At 47.4% G+C, this 22,154-nt stretch overlaps 1 protein-coding gene across 5 annotated transcripts in view; it reads left to right on the top strand.

Annotated features, from left to right (window-relative positions):
• IGF2BP2 (insulin like growth factor 2 mRNA binding protein 2) overlaps window positions 1–22,154 on the top strand; it is a 166,038-nt gene that overhangs the window by 110,530 nt on the left and 33,354 nt on the right. For all 5 annotated transcript variants that reach the window (XM_055129624.1, XM_055129625.1, XM_055129626.1 and 2 more), the window contains exon 3: window positions 19,241–19,289. In XM_055129624.1, coding sequence (XP_054985599.1) covers window positions 19,241–19,289 — 49 coding nt within the window. The remainder of the gene's footprint in view (window positions 1–19,240; window positions 19,290–22,154) is intronic.

Here is a 22,154-nt window from a genome sequence, read left to right on the forward strand (position 1 = left end):
TTTTTCTTGGCTCACAGATTAAAGCCTGTCTCTCTGTGTCATTGAGTGAAGATTTCTAAAACTTCTCTGGGTCCTAGTCCCTGAACAAACCTTTCACAGCACAGACATTCTTCATTCAGAGCTTCTCTCCCACCCCCCCCCCTTTACAAGTGAGTTCTTGTCCACGCGTCTCTGAGAGCAAGCGGCGTCTGTTGCACCCTTATGCAAAAAAAGGCCAGCAGGCAGTACAGGAGAACGCTCCACACGGAGGGTCTCCGGAAGAGGCCATTGGGCCCAGAGAAGGACAATAACCTGCCATTATCACACATCCGGGTGGTGGCCCTGCCCAGCCAGCCTGCCGCCTAGGGACACTGCCCACAGCCTCCTACGTAGTCTGAAGTCACAGGTGCTCATGACGTCAAAGGACAGCAGAGAGCCTGGTCAGTTCCTGGGTGCTCCCTTCACATTCAGATGGCCAGCCTGGCCAGAGTGGGTTGAATTTTTTTTTAATTTTTTTTTTTTTTTGACTTACTGTGAGATAGTTACAAGCTTTCATGTTTGGGTTACAATCAATGATCTAACACCCATCCCTCCACCAATGCACATTCCCCACCACCAATATCCCCGGTATACGCCCCTTTCCCACCCTCCCCCTGCCTCCATGGCAGACAATATTCCCCATACTCTCTCTCTACTTTTGGGCATTATGACTTGCCACACAGACACTGAGAGGTCATCATGTTTGGTCCATTATCTACTTTCAGCATGCATCTCCCATCCCAACTGGTTCCTCCAGCCATCATTTTCTTAGTGGTCCCTTCTCTATTCCATCTGCCTTCTCCCCTCCACTCGGGAAGCAGGCTTCCAGCTATGGGGCAATCCCCCTGGCCCTTGTATCTACTGTCCTTGGGTGTCAGCCTCATGCGATGTTATTCTATACTCCACAGATGACTGCAGTCCAGAGTGGGTTGAGTTCAGCGGCCCGGTCCTCTGGGCTCACCCCTGCTGCGTGCCTAACTTGTACTCATCCCTGGGGCACAGGACGGACAAGCCACAGGAGGGCAGGATCTGGGGGGCCAGCACAGCTGTAAACACAGGGTGATTAAATGCAATCAGCAAGGCTAGTGAAGGGCGGTGGGAGCTTTAACCCTGCCAGACCAGGCACCTCTGTCCCCTCCGTTACTGGGCACTTAACTTTCCTGCCGCCAAGTCCAGTTCGATCCCCTGCACCACCTACGATCTCCCAAACACTGCAGGGGTCACCCCTTGAGCACTGCCGGGGTCGGTCCCAAATCCAAACCAGCAAGCAGAATGGTCTGGGGATGAAGACTTGACTCAACCCTGATGATCAGCCAGCACAGGTCCGGGTGGCTCCCCAGACACCGTCCCGCCCCTGAGTAAACGCCTCCTCAGCCAGGCTGCCGAGTTCAAGACCACCAGAACGTCATCGTTCTCCCTGGTACTCCCACGCATGCACGAAGACGGACGAAACAGGATGTGAGTTCCTTGTGATGCTAAGTTGGACCCCGGGTGGATTGACCCACCCCGTAGTCCTGACGTCTCCAGCGACCTGCCGCGTCAGGCAGCCACACCCTGAGGCAGGCCTCTGTGTGTCTCTTGAATGGAGAAAGAGAAAGAGACAGGAAGTGAGGGACACAGGTGGTCCCTCCTTCTACTGTGGTTGGCTTGATGAATACTTGCCAGATATGTTTGTTGCAATAACAGGTTTGTCATTAGTAGGCGACCTTGTGCCGAGCAGGCTTGGTCTTATTTTTGCTCGGGGACCACACCTGGTGCTGCTCAGGGCTTACTCCCGCTTACTCATGCACCCTGAGTTTAACTCCCGAAGGTGCTCACGAGACCATCTAGGGTACCCGGGACTGTGTTGGCCGTGTGCAAGGCAAACGCCCTACATGCTGTACTCTCTGGACCTTGAGCGAGCTTATTGGAGCCATTTTTAACATCATAGGCTCACTGTGTATGTCTGCCACATTTTTTAGGGCCAAGGGAACATCAAGCATTGTTCAGGGGTTCCCGGAACCACTCCCAAGGATACTTGGACCAGCCATACTGATCTAAAGGTTCAGTGCTCCGTGCTGCCTGGGCCCAGTGGTGCTGGGGGTGACCAGAACCTCACCCAGCAGTGCTCGACCAGCCATTCTGTTCTGGGTATGGAACTCAGCATTTCGCACGTTCAAAGCGTGTGCTCCAACTCTTTGAGCTAACTCCCTGGCCCCTCCTTGTCTCATTTAATTAGGCGTGTTCATGGCTTTTTAAGACACAATGCTCTTCCCTGTGTAGTAGTCTGCAGTGTGGTATGACTGTACCTTGGATATGCACTGGTAACCAAAAAAAAAAAAGAGAAAGAAAGAAACAAAACATTGTGCTCGCTCAGTTGTGAGTCATTTCTTGGTGGTGGTCTGGCGTCAGACTCGGTCTCTCCAAGGTGTGTCTGGATTATTTCAGCCTAAGGTGTATTTGTAAGATTGTCGACCACGTCACATCACGTCAGTGTTTATTGGATCAGTGCAGAAAAACAATCAACAAAAAAATTTCTTAAAATGTGGGGCAGGGGCTGGAGCCATAGCACAGCGGGTAGGGCGTTTGCCTTGCAAGCGGCCGGCCCGGGCTCTATTCCCAGCATCCCATATGGTCCCCCAAACACCGCCAGGGGTAATTCCTGAGTGCAGAGCCAGGAGTAACCCCTGTGCATCACCAGGTGTGACCCAAAAAGAAAAAATAATGTGGGGCAAAAGACTAATTATTGGAATAAGTACATAGTTTTCTAAGGGTATTACTTTGAATATAGGCCTTATTCATGTGGATATAAAAAAATTAGTTATAGTGTAGTCATTTGAAAAAAAAAGTCATGAAGGGCCCAGAGCAGTAGTACACCAGATTGTGTGCTTGCCTTGCACAAGACCTCGCTGGGTTTGCCCCCCAGTGCTCCACCAAGAGTGATCCCTGAGCACAGAGCCAGGAGTAAGCCCCGAGTAACACCAGGTGTGGCCCGGAACAAACAAAAATATTCAGTCATATTTAATCATGCCTCCCTTCACCATTCATAATATTTTATTATTTGTTGGTTTGATTTGGGGTCTGGGGCCAGACCCGGCAACGCTCAGGGGTTACTCCGGCTCCACACTCAGGGATCACTCCTGGTGGTGCTCGGGGCACCATACGGGATGCCGGGATCGAACCCGGGAAGGCTGCATGAAAGACTCGCGCCTTATCCTCTGTGCTGTCTCGCCGGCCCCGCCATTCTTAATATTGTAAACCATTTGTTATCGATTAGCCTCTCAGGGTGTGCTCCATACCTGCTGGGGACAGACGGAAATGACAGTAGAAGTTGTGGTGAGATGGCTTTTACTTTAAGAGACGGGCACTGAAGTTGGTGGTTAGTTACACAGGCAGCCCCAGGTCAGAGCGAAGTGACAGATCATCTGAGGGCTTGGGGAAGCAGCTCCAAGGGCTAAAGCACGTGGTTTACACCCAGGATTCCATCCCCATCCCAACACTCTTGGGAGTGACCGGTGAGCACTGAGCCAGGAGTCACCCCCCATACATCACCAGGTGTGCCCCCAAAACCAAAATAAAAAGAAGGTTCTGGGTTCATCCTTCACACCATCTGACCCTCCTTGCCACTCCCAAGCCCCGTCAGCGTGGCCTGGGTGACCCCGAGCCCCAGTCGGCAGCACAGAGCAGAGCCGAAGTGCGGACTCCCGGCTCCCACAGCTCGGCAGAGTGTTTCTGGGAATTGGCACCGGGTCCCCCAAACCTGCTGTGAGGCCGCACTTTCCCCCCAAGAAATCCTCTGTGCACTGACTGTAAACTACGCAGGACAGGGGAGAACTGTACCAACCTCCGCATTCTCAGAGGCGCGAGACTCTCTGTGGAAAGAAATTCTTAGGAAACACAAGGAAATCTACGGCGTTGCTCTCCCGACACATCTCCCGCTGTGTGCCCTGGCCCTGGGGTGTGCGATGATTGATTTTGGGGCTCAGTGAAAGGTTTGTCACCTTTATCATTGACACAGGAAGTGGGTGTTTCCTGATTGCGGGAGCCTCTGCCACCTGCTCTCGGGCCTTCCCGGGCAGTGGCCTCTGCTCCTCCGCAGCTGAGTGACCTGGCTCCCTCCCAGGGCCCTCTGCACAGCTGGCCTGGCCTCGCTCCACCCGCTCCACTCTCCTTCCTACCTGCGGGGATAGAGCCGCCCAGGAGGGTCTGGGCCCCCGGGGGCCTGGCGTGTGTGCGGGGCGCTCACAGCTGCCTTGGCTGACTGCCCGCTAGAATGAGTGCCTCGTGGTTGGACACGGGCCCTTCAGCTGGCTCGCTGGCTCCCGGCATCGTAAATAGTCAGGGCTTGTCGTCCCCTCAATGAAATGAGTGACGCTCTTCAAAACAGGAGCCATCTTCCAGGAAACGGAAAACTTCCCGTAAAATACTGAAAGCTAGCAGGGGAGAATTCGGCAGTTTTCCCGGAGTGGGTGACTGAGGCTCTTCCTCGGATAAAGAGTGATTAATCCCTTTCATAAGAAAAACGCAACTGAAGCAGATAGTATTTTTCACTCCTGACAGACAGATGCAAACAAAAGAACACTTGTGCGTTGAGGCGGGGTGTGGAGAGGCAGAGCATGCATGTTTGTGCGCTTTAAAGGTGCGTGGCCCTCTGACGGCACAACACACACACACACACATACACACACACACAGAGTTGGGTGCATGGATGGATGTGCGGTGGGTCGGCAGTCATCAAGTCACTTTTGCTTTTCAGACATACCAAAAAATTAGAAACACAGAGTGATAGTACACAGGTAGGAGGTTGGCCTTGCACGCTGCCAACCTGGGTTTGATTCCCAGCATCCTGTATGATCCCCTGAGCACCACCAGGAGTAGTCCCCCATACACCAGTGCAGACTGCAGAGTAACTCCTGCTTGCAGAGTAACCCCTGAGCGTGGTGGGGTTTGACCCAAAAAGCCAAAAAAATAAAATCAGATACAGCAGTAGAAGACTAAATAATTTATGGGACGTTTACAGCTGTCAAGAAAGAATGATAAGGGGCTGGAGAGATAGCACAGCAGGTAGGGCATTTGCCTTGCACGCGGCCTACCCGGGTTTGATTCCCAGCATCCCATATGGTCCCCTGAGCACGACCAGGGGTAATTCCTGAGTGCAGAGCCAGGAGTGACCCCTGAGCATCGCTGGGTGTGACCCAAAAAGAAAAAAAAAAAAGAAAGAATGATAATAGCTTTATGTATCACTGTCACTGCAGCACTGTTGTCCATTGTTCATCGATTTGCTCGAGCGGGCACCAGTAATATCTCCATTGTGAGACTTGCTGTTACTGTTTTTGGCGTATCGAATATGCCACAAGGAAGTTGCCAGGCTCTGCAGTGCAGGTGGGATACTCTCGGTAGCTTTCCGGGCTCTCCGAAAGGGACGGAAGAATCAAACCCATGTCGGCCGTGTGCAAGGCAAACACCCTACTCACTGTGCTATCCCTTCAGCCCCAGCTTAAAGCGCCCGAGCCCAGCCCGGCGATGTCTGTGGCCTCGATGCTAACAGACCCCCACCCTTGGGCTTGATGTATAGAGGTATAGAACAGTCTCCAGGTGAAAATAGAGCACGAAGACTTTTGGGGAGAGAATTTTTCTACTGTGACCCTCGGAACCTTGTACAGAGATTGCTGGCCTATACAAACTTTGCACGGAGAATAAGTGGTTGGTGCTTGTTTTAAAGAAGCCAGTGGAATGGTCGCTGTGTGCAGATCTTCGAGGTCTGCAGAATCCCCAAATGCAGACTCCCCCGGGGTGGGCTCCGTGTAACATAAGCACTTCCGTCCGGATGGCTCATCGTTGGTTCCCTGGTTGTGAAGCCTCTTACCTGTTCCACAGGCCATTAGTGCTGGAAAGGACCTTGAACACATTTCTAGAGGCGTTTCCATTAGTTCTAGATGAACTCTGCTGCTTCTCCTAGATGCGTGCCGAGTCTTAAGTTTCTCTCACCTGCTGCTAAAGCATATTACTTTGAAAATGTGAATGTGATCTTTATAGAGCTGTTGAGATCAAAGTTGCATTGTCAGTAGAGTATCACTACAATACTAATTAACCAACATCCCAATTATGGGCCAGAGCTCTGTTTCGATGTAATGGAAACACGAGCTTTGATGCAGTGGTTTATGACATCAGTGGGATTCCTTAGAAGCAGTGAGCCTCGCTCGCAGCCTCAGGCCAGTGTTCATTTGTACCTGTAGAGGGTGCAGGCTCCTGAGTCGCTGTGCCACGCCCTCTGTCTCATTGGAGTGTTTTCTTTCCTGCTTCGTGCTTTGGGGGCTATACCCAGCAGTGTTCAGGGGCTATATCTGACTCTGTGTTTTGGAGTGACCCCTGGCGGTGCTCAGGGGGCCAGATGCCATCCTGGGAATTGAACCAGGACCTGTGGCACGCACAGCAAGTGCTTTAACCCCTGTAATACTTCTCCAGACCCTTTAATCTCCTTTTCATAGTATATTTTATGAAAAAACATGATTCCTTCAAAATTTGGATGCCATGAATTGTAAACATGGATTTGATTTTATTTTGAAGCTAGGTAAAAAATTGAAGAAAGTGTAAATGCTTAAAAAGTACAGTCATTTAAAAAATAAAAATAAAATAAAAAACAGTACAGTCATTTTAACAATAAGGTAGAAAAAAAAGATGAACTGGGGGGTTGGAGAGATAGGTAGATGTCAGTGATGGGTGGGGCACTTGCCTTACCCCTCATTCCATCCCCAAGATCCCGTATTGTCCCTGAGCACCACCAGGAGTAATTCCTGAGTACAGAGCCAGGAGTAACCCCTGAGCCAGATGTGACCCAAGCCCCCCTTCAACACCACCCTCCCCACACACACAAAAAGAAGAAATGGGATAAACTGTGGCAGTAGATAGGATTGTGATACAGCCCAAGTCACAAAGCCATGACTTTTGGATTTAACAGTTGTAAAATATTATAGACTCTGTCCTCTTACTTATTGGGGTGTTTAAAACTGTAGCCCAGCAGACAGAGAGATCGTACGGGTCTTAAGGCTCTGCATGTGGCCGACCCCAGGGCCTGGCCCTGCCTATGGTGTCACCAAGTGCAGCCAGGAAGGAATCTGAGAGAAACGCACTCAGATGAAACACTGGAATGGTTGAGATGAAATTTTTTAATTTCAAAGTTTTTAAAATTCAGCCTCTCTGTGATACACGGGGCTACTTGTTATTTCTGTTCATACCATTTCTTCTCTTTATGGTCAGTTTCGGTTTAGTATCATTGCTTTGAGAACGGTCTGATGGACGCTCCTCACGGCTGAGGCATTATCAGGGGGTTGAGGAACTGACCACACATTTGTCTGACATCTAGTGCTCAGGTGTAGCACTGCACTGTAGCACTGTCATCCCGTTGCTCCTCGGTTTGCTCAAGCAGGCACCAGTAACGTCTCCATTGTGAGATTTGTTGTTACTGTTTTTGGCATATCAAATGCACCACGGAGAGCTTGCCAGGCTCTGCCTTGTGGGCGGGATACTCGCGGTAGCTTGCCGGGCTCTTCAAGAGGGACGGAGGAATCGAACCCGGGTCGGCTGCGTGCAAGGCAAACGCCCTACCCACTGTGCTATTGCTCCAGTCCTGAGGTGTAGTCAGGATTTAAACCCTGTTCTTCCAGCTCAGCATACGTCTCTACACCTTTTCTGTTGTATTGAAATTATAGTAAACTTTGGTTTAAAAAACAAAAGTTTCATTGCAGAGCAGGTCAATGAATGGGCAAAATTACTGAGTTGAAAAACCCAACGGCTATGGTGGAATTTGCATATGTTTCTTAAAAACCTTCTTCTCCAGTAACTCAGGGTAGTTTTGTCTTTGTTTATAGATGTTTGTAAATAAGGTTGACCTTTTCACAAGTACTGTGTTTTAATATTGTGGTTCTGTAATTCCCACCAAGGAAAATAATAGAGCACAGTGATCAAGGTACTCTTAAATGTGAGACAGTGTAAGCCTTTGGTTTGCTAATTGTCTTTCTTGGCTGCTGAAATCATTCTGAAAAGGGTCTTTAACTTAAATCCATGACGATCTTTATAACTTCAGTAACTTCTTTCTGATTCAGGGCTGGCTTCATGTAATGCCTCCGGGTGGATCACCTGATTTTGTTTTTTAATAGAGAAATTAGGCCCCAGCTCTCCTGGGCACATGAGTTGTGTAAGATTTGGAGGGTGTTATGTTTCAGTCGTGTTCCTGAATCGAACAGACGCCATTGGACTACACTAGCACTGACAGGGACGAATGGAGATGTTACTGGCACCCGCTTGAGCAAATCGATGAGCTATAGGATGATAAGTGATACAAGTGATCCAAGATGTTTCTATCACAATATCCCTTGTAGACCAAGAAAGTCAAGGCGGTAATGCGCTTAGTGGCCTTGCCTGTGATTTTGTTGGTGGTGACCCTGGTTCAAATGCTCTCACTTCATTAAGGTCCCCTGAATATCTCGAGGGATCACTCCTACTCATACACCCATGAGTAGCCTCTGAGCCTCACCAGGTATGGCCTAACCCCTGCCCAAACAGGTGATCCTAGTGTCACATGTCCACATAGGCTGCATTGTAGTTTCTGAAATGTATTCTCATCATTCCGTGAGGCCTGGTGGGGAACAGATGAGAGAGCAGAAGTGATAGAACAGTGGGTAAGGCGCTTGCCTTGCACACAGCTTACCGGGGCTCAATATCTCGCACCCCATTGGGTCCCCTGAGCTGGCTAGGAGTGATCCTGAGCTCAGAACCAGAAGTAGGCCCTGAGGTGCATAGTGGTGGGATTTGTGTATGAACAATAAATTCAGTGAATTATTGTGAACAACTGTATAAAAATAAAATAATATTAAAAAAAGAAGTAAGCCTTAAGCACATCACTTTTTTTTTTCAATCTGGCATTTCTGCTGACACCATTTGTCATTTTTTTCTCTGTGCAAATGTTTAGTCTCCCAAAAATTGGTTTTAAGTTAAATTTTGACATTTTAGAGTAGTGGTCCTCCTCATTTGTCTTATTTTAGAATTGACATGAAGGGATCTTCAGATGAATCCTCATTAAAATGATGAATCATTTGACAGATTAGAATAATTTCATGTCATCTTTCTCTACTTCATCATTTTTTAAAGCTGGCGGTTCAAAAGTTATAAGGTGAATTTAATTGTATTCAGCCTGGACTAGCTGTGCGAGGTAATGGTTTTCCTGTTTTGTATTAGCACCTTATCGAACAATAAAGATCAGACTGGGGTTTTTCGGGGGGGACGGAGTTGCGACCTTCCAAGCTGTTGTCAGGGGTCCTAGGTCCTGGACCAAGGGCCTCCTGGTGATTCCTCGCCAGCCTAGTTGGAGACTAGGCCAGAGTGCCGAGGGTCTGGCCCTGCGGTACCCGACTGACTACCTGCGCTCCGAGATGCTTGGGGGGCGGGGGGGGGGGGGCGTGGCGTGCAGTGGCAGGATAGATCTGCTGTCCCATACATCCGAGGTCTGTACTCGGATCCTTGTGCTATCTCCCCATCCCTATTTTTTTGTGCAAGACCTGTGATCGTTTTTCGATTTTATCGAGGTTTTTTGGTTTGTTTCTTGGCGGGGGTGGGGAGGGAGTGTTGTTATCGATGTTGTGTGAAAACGGAGCAGAGGAACTGAAGGGAGCTAAGTGGCCACAAAGAGCCCCTGAGTGGGAGGAGCAGCCCCCCTGCGGTAGCAGGGGTGTCCCTGGAGGACTTGCACCACAGTACCAGCCCCTGTCGCTTCTGCTGCTGCGTAGACGCCAGGCCTCCTGCGGGTCTCTCCCCTTAACTGAATTACACCCTGAAGATTCTGTCCAGGATAAAACTGTTAAAAATACTTAATGTTTGGCTCAAACCTAAAAATACAAACCAGAAAAGGGCCTTTTTTTCATAAACACTTAATTGCATCAGGAGACCAACTCGAAAGTACATTCTGTTTTCTTATTGACGTGAGTTGAGAGAGTTCTGAGGAAGGTCAATATTGTCCTTGTGTTTTTAGTCCCTAAAATGTTAGTATGAGGATATTTTTACTCCGTGCTCTACCCCAGAGAACCTAAAACAAGTTCTTGGCATATAATGGGTATTTTATTGAACATTTGTTGAATGAACTCCGAGAAGTTTTCCGTTTACTCTTAGAAACCATTCTGATCTCCAGAATCAGTACAAAATGTCCAGTATTGGGTCAGGGATATATCCCAGCAGTTGCCTTGTAACTGCTGGACCCAATCCCTGACACTGCCAAAAAAAAAAGTTAAGTCGGGCCAGAGAGACAGTGCATCGGGTAGGATGTTTGCTTTGTACAGGGCGGATCCAGGTTCTATCCCTGGCACCCGTACGCCCCCCAACCCCCCACCCCAAGCACCACCAAGAGTAATTCCTGAGTGCAGAGCCAGGAGTAAACCCTTCCAAAAAAACTTACGTGAACTTGTCTATTTAATGTCCAGTCAGAACATTTGTGTCGGAGTGGGTGGAATTGTCCACACACCCACAAGCCCTCAGCACAGGTGAGCTTTCAGCATTGGTGTGAGTTGGGAAACACGATTGGGCTGTCACAATGCTAGGTTCCTTTTCGAGGGAAGGAGTATTTCATTTTGGCCAACCTCTCTGCCTACTTGGCATTTAGGACTTGGCATTTAAGACACTATTAAAACAATTTAATTTTTCTTTGTTTGTTTTTGGAGTTCCCAGGTGGTGGTAGGGGTTACGTCTGGCTCTGTGCTCAGGAATTACTCCTGGCAGGTTCCCAGGACTGTATTGGATGCCAGGGATCAACCCCCTGGTCAGCCTGGTGCCAGGCAAGCACCCTGTCTGCTCTCCCTTTGCTCTGGCCCCACTTCTTTATTAATCGGTAACATGGCTCTAATCACTGTCACTGTCATCCCGTTGCTCATCAATTTGTTCGAGCGGGCACCAGTAACGTCTCTCATTGAGAGACTTATTGTTACTGTTTTTGGCATATCCAATACGCACGGGTAGCTTGCCAGGCTCTGCCGTGCGGGCTCCATACTCTCGGTAGCTTGCCGGGCTCTCCGAGAGGGGCGGAGGAATCGAACTCGGGTCGGCCGCGTGAAAGGCAAATGCCCTACCGCTGTACTATTGCTCCAGCCCATAAATAGGATAAAGTCTCTCATTAGCTCTAGAATAATTGCTTTTCTCAAATAAACTCTTACTGGTTAATCACTCACTGGGTACTCAGACCTTCTGACTAGCATGTTTGTATTGTGAAAAATGTTTCTTTCGAAACTCAAAGGCAAAGCATTTCACTTCTTCAGAACAAAACCCCACCTCCAAGTCATCCCACCTAATCCCGGAACATGTTTGCAGCGGCTGTGGGGTTCGCAAATGGTTTTCCCTCGGAGGCGCAGTCCACTCTTGGCACTGAGCGGATGGACATAAACCGGAGTGGGAGAAATTGGCCTGCTGCAGGACCTGTGTGTTCTTCGAGTTCAGAGGCTCCCGGACCGAGTTGGCTGACTGTGCCCTTTTCAGAAAGAAAAAACCAAACCCAACCCCAGACTCAGCACTCCCACCTTCCACCAGCCTACCTTCTTGGAGTGACCAGCCAGCCAGGGTGTCCCCATTGTACCAGAGACTTCTGTACAATTCCGGATTGATGCTGCCGACCTACGGTGTTCCTGCTTGTTCTGAGGAGGAAGGAAAAGGAAGCTGCAGAGAGGAAGGGGAGGGAGAGATGGAGGCAGGGGACTGATTTCTAGGACTTTGTGGAAAGAGAAGGAAAATAGTTATTTGAGAATGAAAGAACTGAAGAGGTACTAAAAGGTGGCACGGTTGTTGGAGACTTGGTTGCTGCTGACGTCCTTGACCTTTGCAGAGATGACCCAGCGTTGACTATCTGCCACTCAAGGCCAACTTTTTATACTCGAGTTATCACTTGTGTTGGCATTGTGTGTTTATATGAGTTATTCATCTAGACTCGAATTACAATGTGTAAATGTTTGTTTCTACCCTGGTTAAGACTTAATTACAGATTGAAGACTCTGTGAAGGTAACTAATCACTTCTCTGGAAACACCGTTTTGGTTTGGTGAAGTAAAAGCAGTAAAGGAAATAATTTTACAGAGGAATAGACAGTATCCAACCACGACAACCCTTGGCCTCGGATTACAGACTCAGGTTACCAAGCTGGGGGGCCTCGGGCTGCATGCCATTGAGAACTCCAGGTTAGCTGTGAGGGAGGAGGAGGATCTTGGATACTTTGGAGCATCAAAATTGTGAACATTGACACTATTGTAACCACCTCACCAAAACTATAATATAAATTTTTTAAAGCGGAAAAACAATTTTCCTTTTAAGAAAATGGATTCAGTTCTTAACTTCTGTCTAGATCTAGAGAAGCCGGAAACAGACATCCAGGGTTTTGGCTCACAAATTCCTCAATTGCCAGAGCCAAGGCTAGAGGCATCATGTAATGCTCCTGGATTTCAAACTTTACTCCCAAAGAGCAGTAATCAGAAAAATGAGGTACTGGCATAACTGCAGACACATAGATCAGTGGATCTGGCAAGAGAGCTCAGAAATAAATCTGTGCATATACAGTCAATTAACTTCCGACAAAGAGGCGAGAAAATACAATGGGGAAAAGACAATTTCTCCAGTAATGGTGCTGAGAAAATTGGGCAACCATGTGTAAAAGAATGACAACTACCTTATATAGTACATAAAAATTAACTCGAAACAGATTAAAGACTTATGAATATAAGACCTGAGAGCATTAAACCCATAGAATAAAACATAGGTGATAAGCTCCTAGATGTCAGTTTTAGTTATGTTCAGTTATGTTCAGTATTCTGGCATTGACACTAGAAACAAGAGCAGCAGAAACAAAAGTAAATGAAACTACAACCTAAAAGCTTTTCACAGGAGAGGCAACTGAAAATTTAACCAAGTCAATGGAAAAAGAGATTTGCAAATGGTTTATCAGAAGTAAAATTAATACTCAAAGCAAAAAGGAGCTCATACAACCCAATAAAAACATTTTTGAATGGGTGGAGGAACTGATTAGCCATTTTCCCGAAGAAAGCACAGGCGGCCAACAGGCACGTGAGTAGATGCTCTCCTAAATATCAGAAAAGTGCGGGTAAAAGTCTTGATGAGCACTGTCAAGGCAACTGGCATCAAAACCAAGAAACAGGTGTCTGTGAGAATTTGGAGAGACAGAACGTTCATACAACCAGACTGGGATTGTAATTGGGTGCAGACGCTGGCTAATCATATTCCTCAAAGGAATGTTTAAGAAAAATAAAGGTACCACATGATTTACCAGTTCTGTATCTCAGTATCTGCCTGAAGGAATTGGAGCACTTAGCACAGATGCATTCCCACCTCCAGTGTCGCTAACTCGGATAGGTGCATTCCCACCTCCAGTGCTGATAACTAGGATAGGTGCATTCCCACCTCCAGTGTCGCTAACTCAGATAGATACAGTCCCTTGACTAGTGCAGCTTAGTTTCACCAGCTCAGCTCTTTATCTTCCTGGAGGACACAGAAGCAACTTAAGTGTCCAGTGGTGGATGAATGAATAAAGAAGATGGGATGTATCTATGTACACACAAACACAAGCATTTTGCAACTCTTTAGACATTAAAAACAATGAGTATTTGCTACTGGTGACAAAATGGATGGTCCTTGAGGGTATTTTGGTAAGTGAAATATGCCAAAAACAAACACTGTGGTTCCACTCATGTGGAATCTGCCCCTACTCAGGAAGAAAGAAAGGAAGGAAGGATGGAAGGAAGGAAGGAAGGAAGGAAGGAAGGAAGGAAGGAAGGAAGGAAGGAAGGAAGGAAGGAAGGAAGGAAGGAAGGAAGGAAGGAAGGATGGAAGGAAGGAAGGAAGGAAGGAAGGAAGGAAGGAAGGAAGGAAGGAAGGAAGGAAGGAAAGGAGGGAGGAAGGAAAGGAGGGAGGAAGGGAGGAGGGAAGGAAAGAGAAAAGAAAAAAAAGAAAAGAAAAGAAAAGAAAAGAAGACACCCTAGAATCATAAAGGAGTGTAGACTGGTAGTTACCAGAGAGAAGGCAAGTTGGGAATGGACAACATGGCGCGTGGAAGTTGGAAAGAAACACTCGGTTTTCCATTAAGGACATTTCTTCCCAGGAGTGGGAGAGAAGACAGAGTAGCTCCTCACAAACTACCAGTTGTCATGTAATTATCCCGCGGATTTTTCCCTTTTCTTTTATACTTTTTTGAACAGCAGGGAATAAGCCCTGATGTTTTCCTCAAAAGGGAAATCTAACATTGTGTTAGCATTCCTTGAAATATGGAGACATGTTTATGAGTTAGCAAATGAGTTATTAAAGGCTCAGTCTTCTGCTTTTGGATTCTCTGTTCGACCCCATTTAATTAGCAGTTCCTGACGAGCTCCTGTCTCTGAAAGCTCACGCAGTACGAGTGTGTTTGGAATGCTTGGAGATTTATGAACACGATTTTACAGAGCAAGGTCCATAATGTAACTTTCCTGGCCCAAAACCTTCTGCAAGGGGTCACAAGACTATTAACTGCTTTAATCCTCTTTCTCATTTCGGCCCATAACCACATCAGCATACACAAAACTTTACTCACATTAGGGATTTTGGGGGCTGGGGGTGGGGTCACACCCGAATGTTCGCAGGACTTATTTGGACCCTATGCTGAAGGATTCCTCCTGGCAGTGCTCTGGAGACCCCATGTGGTTCCGAGGATTGACCCAGGCCTGGCCATGTTTGGGACAAGCACTCACGCCTTGGCACTCTCCCCAGCCCACATGTTTTTCTTTCCTGGGGGGTGGGGTGGAGCCCCACAGCACCTTTAGCTCATTTGCAATAGTTTTCACATTGAAGGGATTAAGTTAACAACTGTAATATGTTTGTTTGAGATTCCATGAAGAGGGCGGGGATGGCTCTAGGCCTGGGACACTAACACTGCATGCAGGAACTCTGGGTTCAAGCCCCGCCTGCCTGTTTCTCCCCAGCCAAAGATTCCAGCAAGGCGGAGGCCTTCCTAAATAACCTGGTAAAAAAAAAATATATAAAAAGCAGTCATTTTGTGGACTCTTAATCATTTCCTGTGCCCTGCCTTTGTGTGTACACAGGGGGCTGCGTTCCTCTGTGTGTGAGCAAGCGGGAGACGGACAGGACGCTGGTGTGAGGGAGTTGAGCTGGCGCTCTCTGGGACTCATTTGCTTTTCTTAGAAGTCCCAGCTCTGCTGCGGTTCAGCACAGGCCGTCCCTTCGTTGCACGCTCTAGAAGCCTCGGTTTCTTGGAAGGGAGAAGGGACTTGAGTCACACCCAGCAGTGCTCAAGGTGCTCAGGGCTTCCTTTTGACCCTCAGTGGTCATCAGGGGGGGTGTCTGGTACCCTACCCAGGTTGACCGCCTGCAAGACAAGCACCTAGACCTGTTGTACTGTCGCTCCAGCCCAGTGTCCATAAGGGGCGTGGCACACTGATCTGCCGCCTGGAACACATGCGTACGAGCGTATGGGATGCAGTGGAATCTGACTCTGGCTCCGAGGGTCTGGGCCTGAGCTCTGCTGTGTTCAGTCTCTGCCATGGTCCTAGGCGTCGGTTAGCATTCCCCCCTCGCTCTGTGCAGACATGCCTTCTCCACAGTGCTCTCCTGTCCCTCCAAAAGGAGGACCGTGTGTCATGTGACGAGGCTCACGATGAAAACAGCACAGTCAGGGAGAATCTGTCTCTGGACCCAAATGGATTCACCCATAGTGCCCTCTCCTGCTTCTCTGGTCACTCCAGTGTCCGCCGCTTCCCGCTCCTTACCTGGCCTGTTCCACGTGGAATTTGAAGTCTCTGAGCTGGGTTTCCACACTTGATGTTGGCTCCGTTTCTCACTCAAGGTCTCAGCATGGCCAAGGCTAGGGTGAGGGTTCCCCATGTTTGGCCAGTGGACCATATCCCTGAAGGTGGTGACTTCGTTCTCCCTACATGCAAACAAGGACTTTATTTTTTTTCTGCCATTAATAATACAGGGGAAGTGGGTCTTCAGGTTCATAGAGATTCCACGGCATTGAAATAATGTTTTAGTCATCAGCTTAAAATAAGTGATTGTCCACTTATTTATTTAAGCATTTAAGGCAAGGGCCTTTTCTCCTGTGTGTCTCTGCTCCGACTCTCTCCCTCTCTCGAGCGCGCGCTCTCTCTCTCCCCCCTCTCCCCCCTCCCCCATCTTAGCACTGTAACAACCACCACAGTTGCACTGAGTCTGAGTTTATGTTATTTTATTTTATTGCCTTCACCATCTGCATCCCTCTTGAGTGAGACCGTCCAGTGACTGTCTTTCCCTTCCTTCTCCACTTCACTTAATTATCTCACTTTCCATTTGGTCCCAAAAGGCACCATTTCATCCTGTTGAGTTTTTTTCCCCCCTCTCAACAAGAGAGTAGTTTTCCATTGTGTATCCATAGGACAGCTTCTTTACCCAAGCATCTGTCACTGGGCATGTACATTGCTTTCCTGTTTTGATTGTTGCGAATTAATTTGGATACTTGAAATGGGGCCCAGAATTTCCTCCTATTAGCACTTTCTATCCTTCGGATCCCTGTCTGGGAGTCCTGCCCTGGAGTCATGGAGCAGCATTTCGTTTTCATGCCTTCAGGAGAGGAGTCTGCAGCCTTGACCTTCTCTCTCCAGTTCCTAGAGTCTGGTGTTCCCCATACTCTGGGCAACACTTGCATTTTTCAGTCTTTCTGAGTCAAGCCATTGTTGTGAGTGTGAGGTAATCACTCATTGTGGTCTCAGTGGCCATTTCCCTAACCAGAGGTAAGGGCCATTATTACATCTTCTTCAGAGAATGACTGTTCAAGTCTTTTGCAGATTTTTTGACTCGTTGCTACCTTTTTCATTGTGGAGTTACATGAGTTCTTTTATATTTTGGATTTGAACCCCTTGCAGGATGTACGATGTACAAGAATCTTTTCCCCAGATTTATATTTTTGTTATTGAGCTTTGCAAATACTTTATCTTTGATATTAGCCCTTTAATGTCTGATGTGCAGATCTTTGCTCAAGTCTTTTGATTTTTTTCTTTTTTGGGTCACATCCAGGGGTTACTCCTGACTCTGCCCTCAGGAATTACTCCTGGAAGTGCTCGGGGGACCATATTGGATGCCGGGGATTGAATCCAGGTCGGCCGCGTGCAAGGCAAATGCCCTACCCGCTGTGCTATCGCTCCGGCCCTGCTCAAGTCTTTTGGAGAAAGATACTTTACTTATAAAATTTTGCCTTGCTTCTTTACCAGTGCGGAAGCCTTTTATTTTGATTCGGTGCCATATATTTCTGATGTAGGACCAATTTAATCTATAAATGCTCTCTTCTTGTTACAGATTGCCTTGTAGAGTTCCTGTGACCCTCTACATATGACTTCTTCCTTCTTTTTAACAGCTCCTTTTTAACATTTAACAAAGTATATGGCTATCCTTTGATTTTCTCACTCATCTCCCTCTTGATGATTATTTAGATTGTGTAAGGTCTCTGCCTATTAAAAATGTCAAAACCATCCTTTTTGTTTAAATCTCTTTATATTCATGCAAGAGTTTATTCCAGTAAAATTTCAGCCAGGCAGCTATTAGCAGTTGGTGTCGATGCTTATACTTGAATACAGCAAAAAATATTTTTCTCTAGAAATATTTTTTTCCTGTGCTGATGTGTTTCCTATATTATCTAGATGAGCCTGTGGCATCTTCCAGATGTTCCATGTGGTTTTATGCAATGTCAGCACCAGATTTATTATGAATTCTTGCCAAAGGTACTATCATAAAAGAGGCTTAATAGCATAGAGGTGGTGATTAGTTTGGGATTCTTCGTTCTCCATCCTATTCCAATGCAGTAGTAGAACTTTTGCCGACTGGTGTGTATAAGGATTTAAGCAGCCCTGGGACGGATGAAGGCACTCATCCTGGCGATGCTTGGGGGACCATAGGGGATGCTGGGAATTGAACCAGGGTTGGCCGCGTGCAAGGCAGACGCCCTACCCGCTGTGCTATTGCTCCAGCCCCAGTTTCCTGACTTGTACGTTTCTTTCTAGAACTGTTGGCCCGCAGTGAGGTCAGGGACATGTGGGTTTATACTGACCCTATGTAGCACCTCTGATACCAAAAGGAGACTGAAAGTAATAGGGGTACACAGGTAGCCACCACATCCCTTCTGTTGGAACCTCCCAGTCAGATATTGGTGGGATTTTAGTGCCATTAAAAAGACCTCTTTAATATTAAATGCCAATTGGGATTGAGTTCAGAATTTTAACATGTTCTCAAATTTGAAAAATTCTTACACTCATGTTTCTTTTTCCTAATTTGAATACTTAAGTAAAAGCAAGGGGGAAAAAAATCTAAATCATCTTTCCAGTCACTGGTGAAAATAAGTCTTGGGGGGGGGGGAAGGCAGAAAAAACCTCAAATGTCCATCAGTAGGGAACGGACTGAGTACGCTCGGCTGAGTACACTCTGAAGTCTAAAGTAGCTTGAGGGTATTTGTACCTACAGAGAAGATGTCCAGGATATTACTTGTAAATGGGAAAAACAGATGCAGAGATGTAGTGATGTAGACACGTCCATAAAAGTGTGTGGGGGAGAGAGGGGTGGACATAAGAATTTATATTTGAATTTGCTATTATTGCCATTGGGGAAAAAACAAGAATATACAAGTATTAACCACAAGTATTTCTTGTGGAGAAGAGGCAGTAAGGCTTTTCATAGTCTACCTTGGTAAATTTTTTTGAATGATGACTGCGAAACAGGGAAATATTTCATGGTTGGATAAGGGGTGGGTCAAGCCTGACGGGTGGAGGGGTGTTGGGTGACTGCACAGCCCATGATGGAGTCTTGATGTATGGGCAGGGTTGAGGGGGTCAAGGTGGGACCCTATACTCTGAGCAGGCAGGTGATTGCCCTCTCATTAGTCCACGTGAGAACATTTACATTCTAAGTTCTTTCGAAGGGAATTGAAAAGGCAGCTCTGCCTATAAACTATCTGTTAACTTGTTCAGACATCTTGGCCTTGTTCTCGACTTTCTTCCAAAAGTCATTGAAGACCTCAAGCTAATTTTGTGTTTTGCAACTTAGGACTGGAGTTGATTCTCTTGCTAACCGTGCTGTGAGTTGTGAGCTTGAACTCAAATTGTCACCTGCAGTTGGTTGTTTTTCTTTTTCTTTTTTTTTTTGAATGGTCTGTGTCCTGGAGAACGTGTTAACAGTCAATGCTTTTATTTTGACAGGAGCAGAAAAATTCAGATCCGAAACATTCCCCCTCACCTGCAGTGGGAGGTAAGTCAGAGCCCCTTGCGTGCTCACTGTCGGAGTCAGAGCCCCCACATGCTCTCTCTGGGCGTGCTTTCAGATTCTTCCTGATCAGGGCACTCCCTGCAGTGCTGTGGGGATGGAGGATTTGGGTCTGTGTGCCAGGCCTGTGCCCCACAGCCTTGAACCTGGGCCCCTCATTTTACCTATCCTGTCTCCCATGCAGTGCTCAGAGGGTCCTAAAGCTACTTGCCTGGGGCCCTCTGCATCCTAGGCAGGCTCAAGCGTCCCAGACCCTAAACCCTTATTTCTGTTTTGTTTGGGGGCCATGCCTGGGGTGCTGAGGGCTGCCTCCTGGCTCTGCCTCAGGAATTCTTCTCGCAGTGCTTCCTTCCATGTGGGATGTCAGGGATTGAACCTGGATTGGCTGCCTGGAGGGCGAGCTCCCTGCCCGCTCTACTACCTCTTCAGCCGCAGTTAATTCTCGCTTTTGAGTGGGTCCACAGAACGTTTCTTCCCTCCGAGTTCCCTTTCCCATTGAGGTATTAGCGGTTCTCACTTTTCCTGCAGAGCTTCTGGGTTCTCTCTCTCTCTCTTTCTCTCTCCCTCCCTCCCTCCCTCTCTTCCTCCCGCTCCCTTCCCTCCCTCCCTCCCTGCCTCCCTCTCCCTTCCCTCTCTCCCTCTCCCTTCCCTCTTCCCCTCCCTCTCCCTCTCCCTCTCCCCCTCCCTCTCCCTCTCCCTCTCCCTTGCTCCCTTTCTCCCTCTCTCCCTCCTCAGCACCTGGATGTGGATGATCTGTCATGGGTCTCACATCATATTTTTCCCCTTTGTTGTCCAAGAGATGCGGTTTACCTCTTAAATATTGTCTTCTCAAACATTGATCACCTACATGGAAATGGAAAGAAAAGGTGTCCTTATTTATTTTATTTTTAAGAAATACGCCGTGCTGGGGCTGGAGTGATAGCACAGCGGATACCGTGTTTGCCTTGCACTTGGCCAACCCAGGTTCGATTCCCAGCATCCCATAGGGTCCCCCGTGCACCGCCAGGAGTAATTCCTGAGTGCAAAGTCAGGAGTAACCCCTGAGCATCGCCTGGTATGACCCAAAAAGAAAAAAAAAATTTAATTAAAAAAATATATATGCCGTGCTGAGTGGGAATCATGCGAGACTAGAACCATAACACAGGGCCTCACAGATGCTAGGTATGTGCTGGACCAGTTGAGCCGTTATCTTCTGCCCTAGTTTGTGAGTTTTGCATGTTTTTTATTAAAGTTTTTTTTTCTATCCTTAATTATAATGGGAAAAAATAGATGGAAAACCAATAAAAATAGGATATTCTTTTTTTTTTTTTTTTTTGCTTTCTGGGTCACACCCAGCGATGCTCAGAGGTTACTCCTGGCTCTACATGCAGGAGTTACTCCTGGCGGTGCTCGGGGGACCATATGGGATGCTGGGAATCAAACCCGGGTCAGCCGAGTGCAAAGCAAACGCCCTACCCGCTGTGCTATCGCTCCAGTCCAAAAAATAGGATATTCTTTAGTCTGATCTGGTTTTAGTTTATTTTGAATTGATTGCTGTGAGTAAGCGTTAATATGTATTTTCAGAATTGCCAGCTTGTTATACGCGTAGGGGCCAGAGAGGTAGTACAGGCAGAAGACTTTGCTGGTGCTGAGTTCTGTTCAATCCCTGGCGCCACCCAGAGTGATCCCTGAGCACAGAGCCAGCGTAGGCCCTGAGCACCTCCAGGTGTGCCCCAAACAACAAAATTAGGAGATTGCCAGAATAAAATAGAATCTAAGGAACTTTTTTTTTCTTTTTGCCTTTTGCAAAGGTAACACCCAGAAATGCTCAGAGTTATTCCTGGCTCTGCACTCAGGAGTTACTCCTGGCAGTGCTTAGGGGACCATATGGGATGCTGGGAATTGAACTCGGGTCAGCAGCGTGCAAGGCAAACGCCCTACCCACTGTGCTATAGCTCCAGCCCCTGGCATTTTTATTAAAACTGCTTCATGTTTGGAGCTGGAGCAATAGCACAGGGCAATAGGGCATTTGCCTTGCACGCAGCCAATCGGGGTTTGATTCCCAGAATCCCATATGGTTCCCCGAGCATCGCCAGGAATAATTCCTGAATTCATGAGCCAGGAGTAACCCCTGTGCATCGCTGGGTGTAACCCAAAAAGAAAAGAAAAAAAAGACTGCTTCATGTTTTATTATTCAACCCAAACAAAATTAAAATAACCTTGAAGGAAACAATGTTTGAGATTATATTTTCATTACTTTTCCTGAGTTAGATTTTTTCTTGGGGGCGGGATGGGGGTCATACCCACCAATGCCCAGAGGGTACTCCTGGCTCTGCACTCAGGAATTACTCCTGGTGATGCTTGGGGGACCATATGGGATGCCAGGGCTCGAACCCGAGTTGATTGTGTGCAGGACAAACGCCCTGTCTGCTGTACTATCGCTCTGGCCCCCATTTTCATTACTTTTAAAAAAGCTTTTTGTTAGGAGAATTTCAGATACACACATTCTGTTGTTTTGTAAAGTAAGGAGAACAAACTAGAGAGCAGCAGAAGCAAGGTGGTTCCATCTTCTCAGAAGACGGAAGCCTTGTACTGAATTCTGTGGCTCACTCAAGATGAGCAGTAAGATGCTTGCAGCCATCGTGATGAATGTCTTTTTTTTTTTTTTTTGGCTTTTTGGATCAACCCCAGCGATGCTCAGGAATCACTTCTGGCGGTGTGAATGTCTTTGAACATTCACTAAGACTGCAGTGTTGCTGCGTCTCCTCTGTGAACAGATTTTGTGGGATCCAATAACAAATGAAGGTCCCTATGTATATTTAACTCGGTTTTTACTGGAAGACTTGAAATCCAATTTATTACGATTATGCT

The sequence above is a fragment of the Sorex araneus genome, chromosome 2, assembly GCF_027595985.1.
Source record: "Sorex araneus isolate mSorAra2 chromosome 2, mSorAra2.pri, whole genome shotgun sequence".
NCBI lineage: Eukaryota > Metazoa > Chordata > Mammalia > Eulipotyphla > Soricidae > Sorex > Sorex araneus.